This window comes from Platichthys flesus, chromosome 19 (assembly GCF_949316205.1).
Source record: "Platichthys flesus chromosome 19, fPlaFle2.1, whole genome shotgun sequence".
In the NCBI taxonomy this organism is placed as follows: domain Eukaryota; kingdom Metazoa; phylum Chordata; class Actinopteri; order Pleuronectiformes; family Pleuronectidae; genus Platichthys; species Platichthys flesus.
Genome location: NC_084963.1, coordinates 8,419,862 through 8,438,102, shown reverse-complemented (window position 1 = coordinate 8,438,102; position 18,241 = coordinate 8,419,862). Strand labels below are relative to the sequence as shown.

Genomic DNA, 18,241 nt, shown 5'->3' with positions numbered 1-18,241 from the left:
CTAATGACGATTATTAAAACTGCAGTCTCTGTATTGTATATGCTTATACTTCGTGTATAACTATAATCTACACAACCTCAAAAATAGCTAATTAGGAGCTGCTATGTTGTATAAATCCATCAACTTTAAAATAAGCACATTTATCTTTATGTTTTTTATGACTAACTTCTGCCATAGAGAAAGCTATGACACTTTCACTGTCAAACTACATCATGTGTCTGGATACTATCCTGTCTTAGAGTCAATTTGAATGGAGATACATTATGTCATCCGCTGCTCTTAAGGTCTGTCACAGTGTTTTGTAGAAGGAAAACAAAGTCTGAGGTAATTGACTGGGCTAATAGTTGGTGCACTCTGTGTCACAAGTCTCTTATAAAGTGTGTGTTTGGTATTAAAAGCATGAGATGCACAAGAACGAGTGATGTAAGGAGAGAGGGAGAACGAGGCGGGGGGGGTGGGGGATTCACAGAACCAGGGGAATAGATGACCTCTAATGCTGCTATTGTAAACACATCCATCCCGAAATAACACAACAAGTTACACTAAAGCTTCAAGCGCACGTGTCTGTCAAGCGTTGGATCAATGTGAGCAACATCATATCCTAAAACCAGTCTGTGTCATGACAAAACAATCGCTGCTGAAGGACAAGCCTATTGTTACATGTTCTGTAAATTCTATTAGTGTGTGTTTGTGTTGTGCCTTTCGCAGAAGCACAAACACACTGTCAGATGAACTCAATGATTGCTTTAAGTTAAACTAACCATTTATAAATTATTTCTAGCCAACAAATCTTTAAGCTTTTAATATCATTTTAATACTTAAAACGTTCATCTGTCAATTGTAACAAACCATTAACTATTGCTTATATTTTGTATTTCATCCATCATCTTAAACTCTTATCTAATACTTTTATTTTGCATTTGAACCATTTATCCATAACTGTTAACTAACTGTTATCAATTACAGCGTGTGGTGCTCAGATGTCAAAGCTGGATCACTATACATAGATATAGTTTTTTTATAGATTATTTATTTATAGATTAAAAAGGAGCCAATAAATATCAAGGGTAATCATTTTATTTATGCGCTGTGGACAAGTATGTTCATGAAATGGACTGACAAGTGTCACTCAGCACTTCTTGTGCTTCAAATGCCACAGGCAGCGGAGCACATGATTGCAGTTGAGGGGTGAAGAGGTTCTGTCACCTCTCTTTCCTCACTCACTTCTCAACTCCTGAAACCAACAGCTCTTTAGGAGGAAATGTGGCATTTTAGGATTCAACATGATCCTAAAGCGACTGTTGGGTTAAGTTATGTGAACAGGAGCAGTCCCTTTAGTTGTGTTTTTGCAGCCTAAAAATACTCCTGATTCCAAATGTCACTTTAAAGCCTGTTGAGCCGTTTTCCCTTTGTAATAATCTCTCCTCCACCATCCGTCATGTCGGTGGTTAAAATCTCACCAGGCTTCGCACAAACAGCTCGGTTCAGCAGTCAAGGGACTTGTGACTTGCATCACGTATTCCAGGTGACCTTTCTATAGACCCGGCCGTAACCAAAACAATCATAAACATTGAGATAGTTTGAAGGGAGGCGCACAGCGCACAAAGAAACCTTGTCTCCAAACCGGTAATTGACAGTGCGTGATGTTCCACACTGCGCTGGCTCTGAAGAGGCATGTTTGTATCAAATTCAAAAATCCTGATAAACAAGACTTTGATGTAATTGAAGACTTGAAGAATATACATCTCAAAATGTCTCGTCCATGTATTTTTAAGTAGTTATGAGAACGCATTTTTCTCTGGGCATTATATTTGACCTTGGCACCTAGCGGTCGATCGCTTATCTCACTTGTCCCGTTTCCTTTTTGGCCTACTGACTCACTGGCAGCAGTCGGACCTTTAATTATAGCAACCGCAGCATTCCTTTGTGACAGAATGGGGGGGAGATAGGCATAGAGGCCATGGGAGGGCAAGTGTAAGCCATATAGATGAATATACAAAAATAGAGAAATATTCACGATAGTCAAAGATGGACAGCAGTGTCTGTTATGTGGTTTAATTTCATTAGGACTGGGAGGAACGCCATCCTTATTAGGCTACTATAAATACGCCGCTGTGTCTTGACATTTGTCTCTCTCTTTTCCTAATGCTAAGACCGAACAACGACCATGGGCCAGAAGCTGGAGAGGCTGTCGGAAAAGGACGAAGAGTCGCACACTACTTCAGAATGTTCGGAGCAAACTGGAGAGACAGAACAGCCGGAGGCAAGAGCGCGAGATGAGATCACGGATCAGGACAACTGCAGTTTTGCGACCCCTCCGAGTATTGATGGGATTAGTGGGAGCAATGTCAGTGGCCTGGCGACCAGGCACGCAGGGGGGCACTCAGTCACTGCTGCACGTACAGACTCCCAAACTGGGCAGCCAATCAGGCCTCTGTGTCAACAGCAGCACCCTTTCAACACCAGAGGAAAGTGGGTGGGTGGAGACAGGGAGAGCCGGAGTGTCACACAAACTGTCGAGGAGTCAAGAACTGTTCGGAATCCTCAAGACAGCAGACAAGCTTTAATCCAGAAACAAGGCTCTGAGAGTGACGCTGTGGTCTTTACGAGGACCAAGGCTATGGAGGAGAATGGAAATGGGAGGAAATCCGAAACTGGCTGCAGCAAGTTAGATCCCGACACTCGAAGCAGGGGTGTACCAGCCTCAGGTGATCCCACCAACGACGAGGACTTTGTGGTGCTTGAGAGGGATGAAACCTGGACGTCTTCTGATGGAGAAAATTATCCTTTTGGTGCTAGGATGAAAACAGAGAACCTTCAATCACCCACTAAAAGAAGAGTTGAGGCTTCATCAACTCACTGTGACGATAACCTTTCCCAACCTTCCAGGAATAACCCTCAAGGGACATGTTGCGAAAATAAAAGCAGAAGAACGTCTGACGTGCGTTTAGTGACGGCTGAGAGTGTGGAAGCACGTGCTGGAAGTTCACCCGCTGCCTGTCCGGAGAGTGAAATGGGTCAACGTTTGGCTGAAGTGACAGGCAGCAGGTGTCAGCTAAAAGGAGTCAGTCATTCGGCGGCTGCCCACGCTGGGACAACTGGGAGAGGCAAAGCAGAGAGGGAGCAAAACAACAGCAGTGGGTTAATGGGAAACATGCCTGAGGATGCCGGTTGCTTGAATGCACAGGGAGAGCAGGCTGGGGAGAATAAGGAGGGCCACCGTTCTGGATTTGATGTACAAAAAACTAAAGTCGAAAAATCCTTTCTGAACAGGTTTGCTGATGCTGTTTCTAAGAGATCTAAAGCGGGTCCTGTCAGTTCATGCACTAAGAAAGAGGATGACCGAGCATTAAGAAGAGCAGCCGACTCGCACCCCCCAAAGGCCAAGGCCATGAGATCTGAAATACCACAGCGAGACCATCTCTCATTTTCACTGGAGCAATGTGATGCGATCCCTCCTCTTCCGCTGCCAGGGAATGAAGCCTGCCATGAAGAGATACAGGTAGCAAACTCAAAGAAGGAGAGGGAGCTCGTTTTTTTCTCGGCCGTGGTGACGCCCCCACCTTTCACTCATTTGTTGACGAAGAAAGACACAACAGTGGAAACACAAAACGACACAAGCGTGGCCAGCTCACAGGTGCCCACCTCATGCGATTCCAAAGATGAGTCTATGCCAAAGGAAAAGCCCAAAGTTAAAGGTCCACCTCCGCCGGTCCCCAAAAAGCCTAAAAACCCAATGATAAAGCTCAAAACTGCACAATTAATGTCCACTGATGTGCAAAGAAGAACCAAAGCTCATCTGCATTCTGAGGAGAAGGCCAAGAGAAGACACACTTTTCATTTTAACAAAGACTTTCCAGTTAACGCACCAACTAACCAGGACATGTGTTTGCTGTGGGACGAAAGAGGCACCTACATCGCGCCAACCAACATGCGCCGGCTCTCGGTTGACCTTGAGCCGTGTCAACATCGTCTACTCGGACGCGTGGATGATCAGTACACCGATATGATCGACTACGACTACTGTGCGCGCATGGCAAACCTGTCTTCGGACAGAGAGCTGCAAAACCTGGACATGTCGAAGAGGAGAACATCCCTGAGGAGGCGATCCAGCTATAACAGCTCGCCTCCTCCTGTTGCGAAAAAAAACTCAAATCCCTTTACATCCACGGAAAGTCTACACATGCCAGAGGTCGTATACGACGTAGAAGTCCAGAGACCGAGACCTGCTTGCTCAAGGAGAAGAGAAATCTACCCCGAGCCCCTTTATGAGAAGGTCAACACACAGGACAGCAACGACAGCCAAGCTAACTACAGATACCGTAAAGATGAGACGGTTCCCGGTGGTGATTGGGACGCAGGACACGACAGTGGGGTGGGCTCCTACAAGCCTGTGTCAGAAATCGTCAAGGAGGCAAATCAAATGAAGAGACATCCGGGCCGGGTCAAACCTGAAGGGGTCAAAGCTGAGGTTCGAGTGGCAGAGCAGGGTCCAAGTGTGAAAGTGTCCCAAATAAAGAACGCCTTTGATGTACCCAAGAGATCCAAAGAGAGACCACAGGAAGTGCAACCACCTCCAAAAAAGGGTAAGGACTTAGGACTGAAGCAGCAATGTATTGTTCTGGTTAGGTTTCAACACTCAGGCAGAAAAATAAAGTTTAGATAAACCCTCTGTTTACTACTCGCCCAGAACCAGACAGACTGCTGGTGAAGCTAGTTGAGCATTTAGCTTCTAAAGAGCCTGACACTTCTGAGCAGTAAGTGAATGTTTGACTTGACAAGTCCACATGGATGCTAATGCTAATCTAATAGTATCAGAAAAGTTCTGTTTTTGCTGATATTTTAGTTTTTGTTGTTCTTAACTCAAAGCAGCTGATGTGTTCACGCTCAATGAAAGAAATGCAACAACGCTGTCAGTGAGGTAACAACAGGATCTCAGTTACATAAAACATGACATCTAAACTTTTTTAACTAAATTCTATTAAGAGCCTTGTTTTTCTTGTCTGGTCGCGAGAGTAATTTAATAAAACACCAAACGAGGATTTTCCCAGACAACATTTTTCACATGGTTCAACGATGCCTCAGTAGCATTTGCTGAAGATAGGAGAAAATAATTCATGTTTCATATTCCTGTCACTGAGTCAATCAGTTGATCTTATAAATCTCAGCCCCTGTTCACCTTCATTTGTTCCTGCATTCAAAACATGTGCAGCTCTTTACATTCTCATTCACTGCTAAGTGTAAATTAAAGTATTAATGTTTTCATCCATCCTAATTACCGATTTGACATTCTTGGAAACTGTCCATGATGTTTTCTCAGCTTCTGCTAATTCACACTGAGGCAGGCTCCAGGATCCTCTCCCATAGAATCAAGCAGGTTAAGAAATAAGCAAATACATGTGGTTTATTTCCGCTAAATGTCCCATCTCTTTGTTTACAATATACATATAGCTTTTAAAATGCGTATATTTTAGATACAAGATTTTGAAATAATCTCTCAGTAACTTGAACCACATTATCATATCACACGTGTGCACACCAACCTAAATAGAATCCAACTCAAGGTCAACGTACTAGCTTTTCATCATGTGTTCCACAACAGAAGGTCTACTCAGGTGTCATATATGATCTGCTGACATACGAGCTCAGTAGCTGTTGAAATCCATGAATCAATAACACTTACAGGTCTTATCTGTGGTGAGTTTTTGAAAGTTAATTCTTGACCTTGCAGAAGAGAGAAAGAGGAAGAGAAGTGAGATATGATTCAAAGTGCTGGAAAAAAATCAATTAAATGGGAGCTTGAGAAGGAATTATCTTCTCATGCTTGTTTCTAATGTAAAGAATCAACTTCAATGCTTGCTTGACAACAGTTTTACAGTTACACTTACAGATTGTGTATTCAACACTAACTAATATCCAACACCCTTTGATTGAATTATTTTTCTTACTTTACTTTATAGTCACAATCTCAGCTGCGGTAATTCAAGTTTGAATCAACTTTATTTAAATGCTGTTTCAAAGCCATTCAAAGCCAAAAAGGAAACATGCCTCAACATCAGCACTTCATGTTGTAGTGGAGGTCGTGTTAATTGAGTTTATTTGTGGGGTTTAATTGGCTGGATGCTTGCTTCAACTTAAGGACGTGCCAATAATCACTTGATGCATGTTAAGAGGTTGAACTATGTATTCAGACACTGACGGAAACATTTAGAGAAGTAAAGGTTCCATTACGGTATATGAGAATAATGGTGGGAGAAATTTGACTGATTTGCACATGCAGCACATTAAGCATGGATAAAATCTATTAATTCATATTTTATAGACATAATGGTTGCACTTGTTTTTGGTCGTCTATTTCTCCAGCACTGATCTTCATCTTTCATTACCATTCAAATCCCATCTGAGTTTTTGTAATTTATTTAAAAGAACTGAATAATTTAACCTCAATATGTGTCTAATACCAAATTAGAAACATGTGACCTTTATCTGTAATCACATTTAAACATCAGGTCAAAATGTGAGAATCTGTGGAATAAACTCCTGTAGCTTTACAATTCAGCCAAGGAGTGCAAATATAATTTGAAACAACATCAAATATTAAATCAAATATACTTTAATGTCCCCATGGGGACATTTTACTTGGGCTCAAGGGCTACAGCAGCTGCAGAACAGAACATTGTGCAACAAACAACAAAAACATCACACAGGGACATATTGTGTAAGACCCAGAATTACAACACAGAATCAAAGTGAGTTGAATATTGCACCTGCCCCAATTCCTGGCAAGGCAAACAGGTAAATGTTGACAGCTGATTCTCCTGAACGTGTGTGATGTTTGGGTGGGGGTGGGGGGGGGTTCTTTATTGTGAATGGAGAGGACAGGCTGGGGTGGGGATGGGATTGGATTGGACAGAGGGGGGAGGGGAACAAGGACCCTGACTCAAAAGATGCTGCTGGCTCCTAAATGCACAATTCAACAGATCTGTGTGCGATGACCAGAGTCAGAGGATGTATTTAGAAAAACAGACAGGAAGATGACATGTGAAGGAACTCGAGCTTCCCTGAAGACCCATCCCCGAAGAGGGGGGGGGGGGGAATCTGACTTCTTCTTTTGCGCATGTGCAGTAGCTGGTTTCCACAGTAGCCTATTGAATTTAATAACGATGAGAATAGACGATTGCTAGTCTTCTACCGCAGGTGAGGAGCGGACAGGGGATGCTCCATTCGTGCACCGGCGTCCTGAAGCACCACTCGAGTTAAACAAAACAAAAAAGAGAATAAGGAACAGGGGGTCTGCGGACAGTGAGGGGGAATCAGAGCAAAGCGGCTGGGCTGTTTTCTGTGGAGACACCAGAGCAACGTCCTGCAGGATAAGGGCGCGACTCTACCACCACATCCATGTGTTGTGATTGATTCCCCCCCTCCCCGTGCGTGAGAGAATCGTGCATAGATTTAGGAGGAGGTAAGAAACATAATTTTTCAATAAAATAAAAGTCTTCGGAGCGTTGTGCGTTTTCTCCATGTGACGCGTGGATCGGGGCCGTGCAGCATCCGTCGCTCGGGAGCGGGAGCAGCCCAAACCCCGTTGGGTGGAAATGTCTGCACTGGCGTCAGCTGGCGGGGCTCCACCGCGGCTAGCAGCGTTAGCTTAGCTTAAACCGAACCGTGGATGTAGAGCAGTGTCCGATCGAAGGAGGATGTTTTAACACTGTAGCCTGGTTCGAAAGCTCTGTACTGGTTTAATTCACCATGCTGCCAGTGGTGTGATGGTTTTAATGAATGGCAGCAGAGGCGCCTCTTTGCGGTGCCTCTGTGTCGGCGGCTGTGGAGACGGGACCATCCCCCGGCACAGCTGCCCGGAGCTGGGGGCAGCGCGGCGGAACACGGGCGAGAACCACCCTGCTAGCATCGCTGCCACATCTAAATAAAACACCGAGTTTCTATTAAAGTGAAAACCTCAAGCTTGGTGGCGTTTGTGAGTGAGGGTCACATCTGGGGCGTACTCACCAAAATACCAGTCTGCACAGCCGGGTCCTGACCCCCTTGTTTCATTAGCAGGCGTTCGCTAACTAAAGCTTTATCGGTTTTTAAACCCGCTGCTTGGTTCTTTGTTAAAATATCACACCTGCGTGTCATCGTCACCTGGATGATGAGATTTACAGCATCTTGTTCTAATGGAGGGAGGAGGAGGAGGGGACACACGGCTAGCTTCGTGCTAATGGGAGCTAACGTTAGCCAGCGGCGACCATTGTTTCGCTGTGACTAGATGCTCTCGGTGGTTCGGGAATCAGACCGTGAATCCTGCACATGTGTGACAGACGGACCGACAGAGACAAGCCGGGGATGGGATGAGGAGAGATGGTGGTGATGGGGGGGTTGGGTGGCAGTGTGCACACCCATTTAGTCGCATTGTCCAGACGCTGGAAACAACAGACCTGAGGGAGGAGGAGGAGGGTGAGGGAGGCAGATGTTGACTACACCTTATTAATGACAGAGAAGACATCAGTGTTTCTTTTGGATCATCACATTCTAAGCATTAGCTGCTGCAGCAGGAGAATGAAGGAGTGCACATCCATCAGCCAGGCCTCCATGATAAGGATCAGACCTGCTGGGTGCTGATGGGGGTGTAGTGCAGAGAGCAGCGTGCTGTTGAGATGCATGACACCAAGTGAAGCCTGCCAGAGCCGAGCTGCTCGTGTCATCAGGTGCATGTGAGGAGGGAGAGGAGCATCTCCTGCATGGAGGCTGAACGCCGGCTGAGGGAACACGCTGTTCTGTGAAAAGGTGTCCAGGCATCGTGCAGCTCTGCAGGAGCCTGGTCAGTGATCAGGACTCTGTGAAGGCCTTTACAGGAGGAGTGTGGGATTCATAAGACGAGTCGTGTCCAGTAATCCATTTTAAACCCGATCGTTATCTCACATTATCACTGATTAAAGTGTCTGAGGCTGCGTGTTAGAGCTCAACCAGTTTTACACTTGGCTGCTTATATTGGCCGCTAGATCTAAGGGTGGGCGATACGCTCATCAACAATTATCAAGATGAATGTCACATTATTATTCCAACAGCAAAACATTTTACAAATAGTATGTTTTTATTGCCCGCCGCTAATATGAGCTTGAAATATCATTAAGTTTGACTGTGTTCAACACAACCACTGTTACCTCAAGTTTCCTCTTTCAGGTCAAATAACTGAAAGCACTCGTGAGGTTGTATTAGTAAATACTGGCTTAAAGGTTATATAATTGTATTCAGATTGGGGCATTGCAACGTAATGCCTAGTGTTGTAGCATTATAATCATTAAAAAACACATATACTACATTTATAATCATATCTTTAATCTACATTTTGTCCAATTTTTTGCAAAACTATTCTGTTGAAAGCAAAGCATGAAAGCAAATCCAAGTTTCTATACTGGAACCAGGCGGCTGTGATTCATCCGTTCCATTTTCATCGTCTGTGATTGAACGTGAAGAAGCAGGTGGTTTGGTGTGATGGCATCTTCACTGGAGACAAATCGCAGCATCCGGTGTACCAGCACAGTACGTGGCCTCAGACTGGCAGCGTAATTACTGCCCTGCGGCGCCATCGTTTCCACACAATTACACCGCAAAGCATGTAACTACAACTGTGAAATATCTCGATCACTCAGGCTCTACAGTCGATTGTGCTAAGACAAGGCAAGTTCCAGGAGGAATTTCTATTTGTGTTTGCTTTTCATGTCGCGGCCGCAGATCTCCTGAAGCCAACACTCGACTCTGACGTGGGAATATTTGTCTGTACTTGATAAACGACATCTCTTGAAGCAGAAAAGAGAGTGAGCGAGTTCAGAGCCACAATGAGAGCCGAATTTAAAGCATCTCCAAAATCTCGGTGCAGTAACAGGCCATCTGTGGTGTGCCCACTGTTTCAAAGATAGAGTCAAATGTCACTGAGGACCGCTTTCATTGTGTCCCAATGAAATAGATCCTAAATTATAACCAAGCTGCAATATGTCCCCAAATTTTGATTTTTTTTTCAATTTGAGAACAAGACTCATTCAAGAATTGTATTGTTACCACTTGAATTTTTCTTTTTGTCCTTGTAGCCAGGGAAGGCAAAGGATGAATCATTGATTAATTCAACTTTTAATACAGAAAGATGAAATGATGATGCTATAGTTTTCAGGAAATAATATTCAAATGTCATAAAGGCGTAAAAAGGATATAGAGCTATTTCAGATTCAGATTTTACTAGAAACATGAACGTGGGGTTTATAATAGGAAGTGAGTTCCCTTTAAAATGTCTTCATCTTAAACCTTGAAAGAGTTGCCTCATTTTTTCCCTGAATGAATCAGCGTGGTTGCAGATTTGGGTTTTGCTGTCATTTGCAGAAATGGAAGTAACTTTACCAGGCGTCATCATAAAGTCCACAAAGCCTCTACTCATAAAGACTGCTAAAGATTTGTGTAGCCAAGAACTCTCCCCACACTGTGAATGCTAAAATATATATGACGTTTATTTAATTGGAACTGGAGATGCCAGGCAGTTTGATGAATATACAGTTTATATTTTTTGCCTCAGTTGACAAACTGTATTGTTGATATAAATCTTTCCACCTAAACATAGAAACAACCTCAACATCCCTGCGTTTGCAGAACTTGAGCCCTTTTTCCTCTCAGACGTTTGGGACATTGCCCGTAGATAAGGAGGTAAACACAGCTGGAGGACCAAAAAAAACAGCGTCTCATGTTTTCCAGTGGGAAGAGCTGATTTATTTGCTTTGCATGCACAGGAACAAACTGAGTCACTGGGAATAAATGTAATCTCACATCAGACAGACGGTGCTGGCTCCAGCCCAACGTTCCCCTTCAAGGTTTCCTCAGCAGGCTCAGCGGTGACAGAAGGATGCTCACTTCGGAATTTTATATCTGCCACTTTCCATTTTTTATACAAAAGGATGTTGTAAAAATTATCCCGGAGCTGCGGGTTAATGTACTTGCTCTTATTTCTCTCCGCAGATATGTTGCGGCGAGTTGTGCGACAGAGCAAGTTCCGTCATGTCTTCGGCCAGGCCCAGAGGAACGACCAGTGCTATGATGATATCCGCGTCTCCAGGGTCACATGGGACAGCTCCTTCTGCGCCGTCAACCCCAAGTTTGTTGCCATCATCATCGATGCCAGCGGGGGAGGAGCGTTCCTTGTACTTCCTCTACAAAAGGTCAGATGCTGTGCGACTCTCCCTCTTGTCCGAGACATGAATAAGCTTTGGTTTGGTTTTTAGCTCCATTGCAGAAGAGCTGTAAGGACCAGATTTGCGCAACCTATTAAAAATGTCAATAGGAATGAGTTCACTCAAGGTCCAAGTACAGCGTCCCTTTTAATCTGTGAGGCTGCTGTAATACACTCAGATCAGCTGACACGAACAGGCAGTACAACACGATTTAAAGCTCTGCTCTTCAAATCTGCTCCTCAAGGCTGTTTTGGAGGTTTTAGTTCTGCTCTGCTGGATAATGAACCACAACTGCTCCGCCTGTGCCTCTGCTCAGGCAGACTTCATGTCATATGTCCCTCTACTTATTAGAAATACAATTAATGTCCATATGTACGTGGTAGTTACTCCTCTGAATGAGTATTTTTCCAAAAGCTCTGGTGCCGTCTGGGTAGAACACCCCCTGCTCAGTGACTGTGAAGTGATTTCTGTATTCTCACATGGGCTCACTCTGATATCTTCTTGACATTTTGCCCGGGGGGGGCTTGCAGGAAAAGTTCCATAGAGATCCTGAGCAAGGGTCCAGACCCTGCCTGAAAAGAAACTTATAAAAAGTTCTATTCTAATAGCATGTTGTTGCTTGTTTTATCTAAACCATTCTGTAACCCTGCTCATATTGGCTTTAACCAACAGATGGGGTTAAACATCTGTGTCTCTCGAAGACCAAAGCTGGACACAGAGGGTGTAAATCAGGGGCTGGAGCAGTGCACTGTCACATTCTAGCATTCAGAACATGTGCTGAATCAATTCTCCATAGGCGCGGTCGTCAGTGCTCTGCTGCTGTGACCCCGTGCTGCTGAACCCTGAGGCTCTGATCTGTAGTAAAACCCCCAGATAATCAATGTGTAAATCTGCCTGGTAGTAAAGGGATGTGATGTGTATCCTGTTACACTTCCCTCGCTCTGGACATGATATCCACGGGGGGGGGGGGGGATACATCCCTGATGAGAATGGGTCATCACAGTAAAACAAGTTAACTGTGTGCTCATGTGAATATTACATTTATATAATCAAGTCTTGACTACCACCGTGAATTTACTTGTCATGTTTTGCACCCTAAAGTTAAAGTTCAGTGCAATTTGGAACTTCCCTCTTCTCTTTTAGTTGTTTACTGCACTTAAGTTTATTTTAGGGATATAATTGGTTGAAGTGTTGCTTCCTCTATTTCCTCGTTTTAGAAACTAGCTGTTGTTTAGTATTAGAATGAAAACAGTTTGAGTTGACGTCTAATTTTTTGTAAATGTCATTTGATTGATCTCTAGCCACGGATGAAGTCAGTTGTTAAACAAAGCTCACAGCCTTTAACCCCTTTGTAACTAAACTGCCCTCTCTTCTTTTTAGACCGGCCGCATAGACAAGGTCTACCCGACCGTATGTGGTCACACGGGCCCCGTGTTGGACATCGACTGGTGTCCTCATAATGACCTTGTCATTGCGAGCGGCTCCGAGGACTGCACAGTCATGGTAAAGTCACAGTTGATCTCTAAATAGCATGTGATGCACGTGAAGATTCCTTCACGGTTTATTATGCCAGTGCTCTTTAACAGAGTGTCCCATATGAATACTTGGAATACCTTATTGTGTCACATAATATCCTGTTATTTATAAATCTTTTCCAAGCTGTAATGTCAAGTATATGTTGACATCAATATCTTTCAATCACTTCTTCAGTGTAAAAGGTTTTATACCTCAAGTGTTTTTTTTTTTTCTGGCTGTGGCTAAGTTTGATTTATTTCTTCTCATGTAGGTTTGGCAGATCCCTGAGAACGGGCTGGAGAATCCCCTCTCAGAGCCTGTGGTCGTGTTAGAGGGCCACTCTAAGAGGGTGGGGATCGTGTCATGGCATCCCACCGCTCGCAACGTTCTCCTCAGTGCAGGTAAGCGTTGACGGGAGCCACCGCTTCGTCCTCTGCCCTAAACCGGTCTGCCATTTGTCCACTGTGCACAGCTGAACTCCATATTTGTCCAACTCTCTCAGGCTCCGCCCTCTGTCGTGTTGCTTTTGTGTGATGCAGATTTCCTAAAAATACACTTGGAAACAGAGGTGTGTGCAGTCAGGCCGTGTGTGTGTCCATTTTAGGGTGTGACAACCAGATCATCATCTGGAATGTGGGCACGGGACAGGCCATGATCAACCTGGAGGACATGCACCCTGATGTTATCTTTAGTGTCAGCTGGAACCGCAATGGCAGCCTGCTCTGCACGGCCTGCAAGGACAAGAAGGTCCGCGTCATCGACCCCCGCAAGAAAAAGATTGTGACGGTAAGTAGAAACACTGAGGGGATTTAAAAAAGAAAAAAATTTGGTTGGGGGTTAACATGCTTGACGTGTGGAATATTGTTTCCCAGAGTCAGCGCCCACGCAGCCATGGCCATTCTGACAGGTGTTTCTGTGTGTTTTCAGGAGAAGGACAAAGCCCATGAGGGAGCTCGACCAATGAGAGCCATCTTTTTAGCAGACGGAAAGCTTCTGACCACCGGATTCAGCCGCATGAGCGAGCGCCAGCTAGCCCTGTGGAAAAGTGTAGGTCACTGTGGAGAATCCCCTTTTCAATCCGTCACAGAAACATTGGAATCCACAAAACACTTAGAGCTTTTAAGGCGATGTTGAACTTTGATAGAACTTTGTTTTGACAGCCGCCTGTCCGAGATACACAGATCAGCAGGTAACTGGTTTCAGTGTTGAGAGCAGACAACCTATCTGTGTCTGTAACCTCTCCGCTCCAGCAGGGGGCGTTGAATTCAAAGAGAAAACCTTCTTTGTCATTGTGATAATATATATTGTCAGAATTATCACTAATCATTAATCAAGGGCAGTTACTTATACAACTCAAGGTTCCTCTGAACTGTGCCATTAATTAAAATGTAATCTTATGTGATCAGGACAACATGGATGAGCCGATAAACGTTCAAGAGATGGACACCAGTAACGGAGTCCTGCTGCCCTTCTACGACCCCGACACCAGTGTGGTCTACCTGTGTGGAAAGGTGAGAGGCTCGTGAAATGAAGATACATCTGTGTTGTTTCTGATAACCAGATTCACAGACTCACACTCGGCTCCGACTGTGTGTCCTCAGGGCGACAGCAGCATCCGGTACTTTGAGATCACAGACGAGGCGCCGTTTGTTCACTACCTCAGCACCTTCTCCACCAAGGAGCCTCAGAGGGGCATGGGCTACATGCCCAAAAGAGGCCTGGATGTCAACAAATGTGAAATCGCAAGGTAGATCATCACCTATGTTTTGTTTGTTTTTTACTTTGTCTAGATAGTGTGTGATCCTGTGGATTAATATTGTATATTGTATATATATATATATATTTGATATACATTGTGAAAAATACCAGTATTTCTACAAGAGCGCATCAGTTTAACAAAATTATGAAAAGCAGCAAATATTCACATTTTAAAAGCTGTATTCAGATCAAATATTGCATTTTTGCAGATTATATATTTTTTATAGTTAAGTTATTTATTAGTTTATTGTCAATACGTTCCTTTTAATGTAGTAAAAAGAAGTGTAACACATATAGCTAAACCTCAGCTGTTAAAATCCAGCTTTAAAACTGAATAATGTAAATTTATATGTAATATTTTACATATTTTCTTTACCCAAATAAACAGATATCTTAATAGTTATGACAATCATATTAATAATATATATATACTTATATATTGGCTCCTGGTAATATTTACATCTAAGTTATAGATGGAAGCACTATTGTATTCCCTTTTAAGATCAAATTAAAATGACTATAACTTCTCTTCTTGGCAGGTTTTACAAATTACATGAGAGAAAATGTGAACCTATCATCATGACAGTCCCACGTAAGGTGAGTCTGTTTCTATCAAGTAACAAATACGCTGTTCTTTCACTGTTGCTCTAAATATCACACAGTTTTACTCTATCTGTACCTTTCAGCATTTTGCACAGTCCTTATTTTCCTTATGACATTTCCTGTTTTCTCCCCCGGCCCAGTCGGATCTGTTCCAGGACGACCTGTATCCAGACACGGCCGGCCCCGACCCCGCCCTGGAGGCAGAGGGCTGGTTTGCCGGCAAGAACGGAGGCCCCATCCTCATCTCGCTCAAAGATGGCTACGTCTCCACGAAGGCCCGGGACCTGAAGGTGGTGAAGACAAACGCCCTGGAGACCAAGGCAGCGCCGAAAGTAGAGAACACCCCGACTGTCCAGAAGCACGTTCCTGCACCGCCCTCAGCAGTGAGTGTTGATCACCTGCACAGCTCCCATGCTTTTGTCTTTAGTAGATTTTTACTAATAGTTCATTGGGATCTAACTAGGTTCTTAAAACAGATTGTGTTTCCTCCCAGTCAAACTGTTCAGAGATGTTCTTTCAGACTTGCACAGAGCTTTTTCTGCTGACACGGGCACTCCCCCATTCACAGTAATTATTATGGTTGGAACAATTCACAGAAGTTATGGATCAGCACATACTTTGGTATTTGGGTCACAACTCAGTGGAGCAGCAAAGGAAAATGTGAACAGCTCCAGGTCTTCGAGGCCTGTGAAGTCCCTGCTTATTTTCCCCGAGATTAATTACTCGGATTTTATTTGAAAATCGACAAAGTAAATACACACTTCCTGCAAAGATCTTCAGTTAACTCTCTGTGACTGTTTCAGCAGAAGATGGAAGACAAACTGGAAGAGGTGCTCCGAGAGTTCAAGTCGCTCAGGGACCGCGTCATCCTCCAGGACCGTCGGATCGCCAGACTGGAAGACCAGGTCGCCAAGGTCTCCATGTAAGACCGCTCGTTGTTTCGGAGAGGAATCGAACGGACGGCGTCAGCCATGGCCCCATTCTCCCGATTCGGCTTCATTCAGCTCGACACCGCTTGGCCCCCGCGACCGGTCGGAGCCCACATTCCAAGATGAACTTTTTATTTTTCTCATCAAGCCTCCGGTTTTTACACGTTGCCCCGCCACTCACTGAGAAACGGAAAGAACTCTTGAAGCTCATTTTGAAGAAAAGACATTTTTTTTTTTTGTTGAAGGAAAAGTCTTAACTTCTTTTTTTGTTTTGTTTCCAAACTGTGGTAAAACATTCTTATGTGAAGTTTGTACTTACTGCTCAGAAACTGTATGTAGCATCAGTATTTCCATTGTTCTTTTTCTTGTGTTGCCAAATATGACTTGTGTGCGGTTTCATGCACTGCTTTTACATTTATTTTCTATCCTGTTGTACATTCCGGTCACAACCTGGTAGAATGACGTAGTCGAGCTGGATTTTTTTTTTTAAACGATAGCCGTTGAACTTTTTTCCTCCCACCAGTTTGTTCATTGATAAACCATCAGATTTATGAATGTGGAAGAATTCCTACGAAAAAAAAAGTTTGCTTCCTGTTCTCCTGGGGATTGAAATTCAACATTGGGTTTTAAAGGGGGAGGGGAGGGGAGGGTGGGGGAGGGGGTTTGCATCTCTCTGGTGTAAATGTTGTGCAAATGTAGTGGTGCCTCTTGTCACTGTCAAGGGTCAAACTAAAAGTCGCCCCCTCCAGTGCGTAGTTCGGTGTTGGGAAGGGACCACTCACCCAGCTTGTGTTTCACTGAACCCCCTGACAAACAGTTCTGTGCACATAATAAAGATTTTACACACGGAAACCTCCATTTTTAACTTTTCATATCTTTTCATATCTGTCCACACACCTGTCCCTCCTCTGGCATCAGATGTGGTTTGAAATATCAGAGTTACACACAGAAGAAACAAGGACGTTTGAAGCTGGTAAAATGTGGTAATCCTAATTTTATGGATCTGAATACTTCTTACACTGCTGAGGCACATATGTCTTTCAAAATAAGATGAATCTGTATTGATCCCCATGAGGGAAGTTTAAGTACTACAGCAGCCTGATTACAGAACTACAGCTGTTGTGGATAGAGGAAGAAGATGAAGGTGGGTACTGGTTACATTCCAACTCAGAGACAACCTAACATTACTTTAACTATTCATTACTCTTACTGCTATTTACTTTCCAGAGCCTTAGGTGACAACTTGAAATAACTCGTCAAGAGATATTTGATTCCAAAACGACTTCATCAATTATCAAAATGACTTAAACTGGTCTCATTTAACATTCAAGCTATTGCTCATTCATGCCTACATTTTCCAGAATACTTTCAGAGGTGTGGTAAAAACTGATCATTTTGAAGCATGTAGTTTGTGCTCATGATGCATCATATCTCAAACTGAGAGGACCTAATAATAAACACTCAGCTTCAGTTAGTTGTATCTAATAAACTGCTTACTGAAATGTATATAATGCAATAATAATAAACAGAAAAAGTGATATATAACAATTTGCATGTAGACAGAGAATTAACACCTGGGTCAAATATTGTCAACATGGCAACGTTCAAAACACTGACAAACGATTTTCATCTTCCTCTGCAGTTTTACCACAACCACATCTCAGTGTGACTCATTAGAACAGGAAGTGACGGTTATGATTTTCAGACCAGAGGAGCCTTTTTATTTCTGTGAGTAACTTGGGAGGCCGAGCATTAGCCGCCTCACTGTTATGTAACAGTCACAGCAGCCATGTTGCCAAAACAACACACTTCAGGTTGATTATTTGAATAAATGGACTTTCAGGTGGATTGTTTGTCGTTTTATTAGATTATGGCAGCGACAGTGGAATCCTTCTCTGATAGAATTCTATTAGTTCAGGTTACAAAGGTTAAAAAGAGACAAAGCTATAACATAAACATAAACATTTTATTCCTATTAGTTTCTGAATTCACTTTGTAATTTGTAAATACCGTGCACAGTGGTCTGGAGGCAAATAAATATGAAGATGTATGTTTTACTGTTTCTCTTACTGTTATCATCTTACAAATGTATAAACAGAAAAGGGGGAAAAGACATTGTTATTATTTGCTTTATTATTCTTTCTTTTATTCATGTACCTGTCTGGCAGCTCCCTGATGCACTTATATCTATGTTATTAACATAAGATGAGGAGGTGTTTTTTTTAA

General features: G+C 43.4%; 1 protein-coding gene across 3 annotated transcripts; it reads left to right on the top strand.

The window, feature by feature from the left end:
* The first annotated feature begins 2,502 nt into the window (after positions 1-2,502).
* LOC133975301 (coronin-1C-A-like) lies at positions 2,503-16,871 on the top strand. 3 transcript variants are annotated; one of them, XM_062413221.1, is made up of 11 exons: positions 2,503-4,586; positions 10,999-11,198; positions 12,591-12,713; positions 12,997-13,126; positions 13,330-13,511; positions 13,653-13,772; positions 14,132-14,236; positions 14,327-14,472; positions 15,023-15,080; positions 15,227-15,469; positions 15,890-16,871. In XM_062413221.1, the coding sequence occupies exons 1-11, from the start codon at positions 2,621-2,623 to the stop codon at positions 16,010-16,012; spliced, it is 3,396 nt and encodes a 1,131-aa protein (XP_062269205.1). In that variant the 5' UTR covers positions 2,503-2,620; the 3' UTR covers positions 16,013-16,871. The 3 variants fall into 3 exon arrangements, with proteins under 3 accessions (XP_062269205.1, XP_062269206.1, XP_062269207.1); XM_062413222.1 differs by having other exon boundaries at positions 2,506-4,586; positions 15,893-16,871; XM_062413223.1 differs by lacking the exon at positions 2,503-4,586 and adding an exon at positions 7,121-7,462.
* Positions 16,872-18,241: the final 1,370 nt, after the last annotated feature.